Genomic DNA, 5,440 nt, shown 5'->3' on the forward strand with positions numbered 1-5,440 from the left:
TATATATATAATTATCCAGTTTACCAAAAAAAAAAGATATATCGATAGGGTGCATGACCCAGCATGAGCGTTTTTACCCACACATGTTTAAGCCCCAAAACTAGTATAAAGATAAAATAATTAAATTAATAAAAATAGGCCTCAAGCAATTGATTCAATCCAAAAATTGATAGACCAATAAGATAAAAATATAACTGAGAGTGAATTAATAATAGGGCTATCATCGTGATCGGATCACTTATTCCGGTCAGGGTCAGAGTTCTCGGGCACTAGGCCCACAATATAGTGGAGAATCCGGCAGGATGAGACTGTCGGTGCCTTAGTGAGGTCGATGTGGTAGGGCCCATTATTGGGCAATGTCGCCAAGGTTCAAACGTGTGTTATTTGTGTGGACAGCCCGACCACATTATGTGCTTTTGCCCGATGAGAGATGGGGGCAGTATGGCACATCTAACAGGGTTTGTAACAGCTTCTTCTTTGTCAGTATGCCCTCCTGAACAAGGAACGCAGATGTCGACTGGAAGAGGTAGAGGCATGGTGGAGCCTCTAGGTCAAGTGGTCATCAGAACCGCACTTATGCACTATCAGGACGACAGGACCTAGAGTCGTCTCCAGATGTGGTTACAGGTATATTATACGTATTCTCCTTTCATGTGTATGTTTTGATAGATCCAAATTCTACTTTGTCGTATATTACTCCATTTGGTGCTGGTAAATAAGGAAAAGAACCTGAATTGTTGCATCAGTCATTTGAAGTGTCTATGCCTATAGGTGAGTCCGCGATAGTTAGGCAGGTATATCGGGGTTGTGATATGATAATATATTATTATCACACCTTAGCCGATTTGAATGAATTAGAAATGGTGGAATTTGATATTATTATGGGAATGGACTGGCTGGCTTCTTGCTATGCTAACGTAGATTGTTGGACGAAAGTCGTTCGCTTTAATTTTCTAAGAGAGCACGTCATTGAGTGGAAGGGTAATGTTGAACCACCTAAGGGGAGATTTATTTCCTACCTTAAGGCTCTGAAGATAATCTCGAAAGGGTATATCTATCATCTAGTGCAAGTGTAGGATGCGGAGGCAAAGCCTCCAACCCTTCAGTTGGTTCTTGTCGTTAACGAATTCCCTGATGTATTATTTGATGAGCTTCCTGGTATCCCTCCCGAGAGCGAGATCGAGTTTTCTATCGATGTGCTCCCCGACACGCAATTGCTATATATCCTTCCTTATATAATGGCCCATGTTGAATTGAAGGAATTGAAAGCTCGGCTGAAAGATCTTCTAGATAACGGTTTTATCAGACCCAATAGTTTCCCGTGGGGTGCCCCGGTGTTATTTGTTCGGAAGAAGGACGGTTCGTTAGAAATGTGTGTTGATTATCGTTAGCTGAATAAGGTAACCATTAAGAACAAATATCCTCTCCCAAGGATCGACGACGTGTTTGATCAATTGCAAGGCACCAAGTATTTCTCAAAGATCGATCTCAGATCTGGGTACCATAAACTAAGAGTCGAGGAGGAAGATATTCCAAAGACAGCCTTTCGAACCAGATATGCCATTATGAATTTCTCGTTATGTCTTTTGGCTTAAACAAAGCACCATCAACTTTTATGGATTTGATGAACCGGATGTTCAAGCCATTTTTGGATATCTTTGTGATCGATTTTGTAGATGAATTCTAGGATATCTAAAGCGAAGCATGACGACCATTTACAAATAGTGTTTCCGAAAATGTAAGTTGTATGCTAAGTTCTCCAAGTGTGAATTTTTGTTGAACTCGGTGACTTCTCTTGGACATATAGTATCGGACGAGGGCAACAAAGTTGATAATCAAAAGATCGAAGCAGTTAAGAATTGGCCAAGGCCCACAACTCCTACGGAGGTACGTAGTTTCTTGGGGTTAGCTGGTTGCTACCGGAGATTTGTGGATAATTTATCTTCCATTGCTGCTCCATTAACAAAGTTGACGCATAAGGCGGTTAAATTCCAGTGGAGCGATACTTCTAAAAAGAGCTTCCAGGAGTTAAAGAGTAGACTAACCTCAACACCTGTTTTAGCTCTTCCCGAAGGGTCAGAAGGTTATGTTATATATTGTGACACTTGTAGAGTAGGGTTGGGTAATGTTTTGATACAACACGGTAGAGTTGTTGCTTATGCTTCAAGTCAACTGAGAAAACACGAGCAGAGTTACCCGAATCATGACCTTGAGCTACCTGCAGTTAAATTTGCTTTGAAAATAGAGTCATCATCTATATGGAGTTCATGTTGATATTTTTACAGATCATAAGAGCTTGCAATATATATATTCAGCAAAAAGAATTAAATCTAATATAGCGGAGATCGCTTGAGTGTTGAAATATTATGATGTTGATATCCTATACCATCCCGGCAAGACAATTGTTGTGGCGGACGCGTTAAGTCGGAAATCTATAGGCATCCCGAGACATGTAGAAGTTGATAAGTTAGAACTAACTAAAGACCTGTACCGAATGGCTAACTTGAGTGTACGATTGCTTGATGTTGGCTATAGAAGAGCCATAGTTCAAAATGCCATCGAATCCTCGTTCGTGACAAAAGTAAAAGCACGACAATTCGACAATCTAGCCTTGGTGAAAATAATGGAAAGCATCTCCCATCAGAAGAAGCACCTATTCGAATTACCCGAGGACGAAGTCCTTAAATATAAGGGTCGGTTATGTGTATCCGATGTCAGTGGACTCCGAGGACAGATTATGATAGAGATTCACCAGTCCAAGTATTCTATTCATCCTAGGTCAACCAAGACATATCATGACCTTCGACAACTATATTGGTGGAACTACATGAAGAGAAACATTGCCGAGTACGTCGCAAAATGCCCAAATTGCCAACAAGTTAAGATTGAACACCAGAAGCCTGGAGGATTGCTTCTGAATATGGAAATCCCAGCCTGAAAAGTGGGAGATAGCCAATATGCTTCAGAATATGGAAATTCCATATGGGTCATTGTGATAGACTTACAAAGTCAGCCCATTTCCTACCTGTCAAGACCACCTTTTCAGCAGAGGATTATTCCAAGTTATATATTAAGAAAATAGTTCGACTCCATGGAGTCCTGAATTCAATTATCTTGGCCAGAGGTGCCCATTTTACAACTAACTTCTAGAAGTTTTTTCAAAAAGGTTTGGGTATACAGATCAATCTTAGCACAAGTTTCCATCGACAGACAGACGGTCAGGATGAGTGCACCATTCAGACGCTCGAGGACATGTTACGAGCCTATGTTCTAGACTTCAAAGGAAGTTGGGAAGACCATCTACCACTCATTGAGTTTGCGTACAACAATAGTTACCATTCTAGTATACGGATGGCACTGTATGAAGCTCTATACGGATGGAAGTCGAGGTCTCCTATCAGTTGGTTTGATATTGACGAGACAAAATTATTGGGTTTTGATTTGGTGCAACAAGTTGTAGAAAAGGTGAAAATGATTCAAGATCAGTTATTGGCCGCTCAGAGTCGCCAAAATCCTACTCCGATAACCGGCGTCGATACTTAGAGTTCGCTATGGGAGATTGGGTGTTCTTGAAGGTGTCACCTATGAAAGGCATGATGAGGTTCGGTAAAAGAGGCAAGCTTAGCCCCCGATATATTGGACCATACCGGATTATCCAGAGAATTGGCCAAGTAGCTTTCAAACTTGAGTTGCCCTCGGAGTTGGGAGCAGTTCACTCGGTGTTCTATGTATCCATGCTTCATAAGTGCTTGGGTTATCCATTTTGCATTACCCCTATTAAAGATGTTCAAGTTACAGAAGATCTATCCTATGAGAAAATTTTGGTGGCTACCCTAGATCTTCAAGTTCGTAAGTTGCGAACCAAAGAGGTAGCTTCCGTTAAAGTACTTTGGAGAAACAACAATATAGAAGAAATAACATGGGAAACTGAAGAGGATATGAAATCCAGATACCCTCATTTGTTCCACGCTGAAGGAGAAAATATTGAGACCAATATTAGCAAGCACAACTCCAGGTACCACAGAGGGCGATTGAAGAATTTTGAGAGTTAGGATACGAATCAATATTCGAGGATGAATGTTCCGAAAAGGGGATGATGTTACACTCCACGTTTTTCCCTACCCATGAAGTTGAAGATGGATGGCTTTGGCATCTAGCGCAACCAATCAACCGGTGATACGCTAGTGGGGCAAAAAGATAATTACATTTTACCATATTATGTCGGCTGCCCCACCGGGAGCAGTGGCCAGTGCGGAGTGACCCATTTTGCACTCGAAATAGTAGCGTTTCTAGATTTGATATAAAATAAAATACAACTTTCTTCTCTTGCATTCAACATAATATTACCAGCTTTAGCTTTTCCCAAAAACGCTCCGAAAAACCCTTTCTAAGAATTTCATGTGATTCAAAGACCAAATCAAAGGCGAACCTAGTGAGAGGTAACGTAAACATCTCGTGACCATTTTGTATCATCCTTCTTTGTGTTTTGTTGATTTTGGAGACTTCTTGGAAGTGAAATAATCTTAAAGCTGAGAAAGGAATTTATGTGCTTGAAGAAAACTGTCACAGAACGAGTAAGAACCCAGGAAGCATAATTAGTTCTTCAATAAGGTATGTATGGCAGCTTTATTTCTTGGCATGATTTGTTGTAAGCGGTTCTTTTTGAATGATCCTTATATTGTAAGGTTGAATAGCCTTTCTTGACAATGTTGTTCATGTTCTTGTATGTTCTTCGTTGATGGAATTTTCTTTTAAGTTTGAGATGTTCCCGGATGGTAGCTTGAGGTCGGAAAATATAGTTCATTCTGAATCTAATCTTGAAATCTCTTGAAATTGATCTTGCATTACACTTATATGTATGTATCTATTTTACTTTACCGAATCGCACTATAATCGGTCGGGTACGACACCTATTATACAACCACTGACTAGTTGACTATGATGAGACATGATGTGAAGTGTTTACCAAGCCTTTGTGTGGTCGGGTATGATGATGTGTGATTTGAGGCTACCGAACCCTCTTGAGATCGACTACGCCGAGTCTTGTTGATGCCGGGTATAATCGAAACCTCCTGAGGCCGGGTACGACCGAATCCTCTTAAGGCCGGATATGCCGAGTTCTATTAAGACCGGGTATGACCTAGTCCTCCTGAGGCTGGGTATGGAGTGAGACCTCTTGAGGCTGGGTACAGCCGAGTTCTATTGAGATCGGGTACACCCGAGTCCTCCGGAGGCTGAATATAATATAAGATGATATATGATATGCCCCAAAGAGTAGCTGGACATGAGATATTATTCCCCCAATGAGTGGCTGAATATTATAACGAATTCATGGCCCCAATGAGTGGCTTGATTTCTTTACAAAACATGCAATTCTTATGATTCTCGGTTACAGCAGTATACGCCCTCAGTGGTTTTTTTTTGGAATTCAGGTTGAAAC

General features: G+C 40.9%; 1 protein-coding gene across 1 annotated transcript; it reads left to right on the forward strand.

Moving 5' to 3' along the window:
* Window positions 1-2,494: 2,494 nt before the first annotated feature.
* LOC109209964 lies at window positions 2,495-2,938 on the forward strand. Its single transcript, XM_019373329.1, has one exon. It carries the CDS (start codon window positions 2,495-2,497, stop codon window positions 2,936-2,938), a length of 444 nt encoding a protein of 147 aa, XP_019228874.1.
* The last annotated feature ends 2,502 nt before the right edge of the window (window positions 2,939-5,440 follow it).

This window comes from Nicotiana attenuata, unplaced genomic scaffold (assembly GCF_001879085.1).
Source record: "Nicotiana attenuata strain UT unplaced genomic scaffold, NIATTr2, whole genome shotgun sequence".
In the NCBI taxonomy this organism is placed as follows: domain Eukaryota; kingdom Viridiplantae; phylum Streptophyta; class Magnoliopsida; order Solanales; family Solanaceae; genus Nicotiana; species Nicotiana attenuata.

Excerpts from the sequence above, each read along its gene's own strand:
- LOC109209964 (XM_019373329.1), top strand. The coding sequence starts at position 2,495 with ATGGCTAACTTGAGTGTACGATTGCTTGATGTTGGCTATAGAAGAGCC.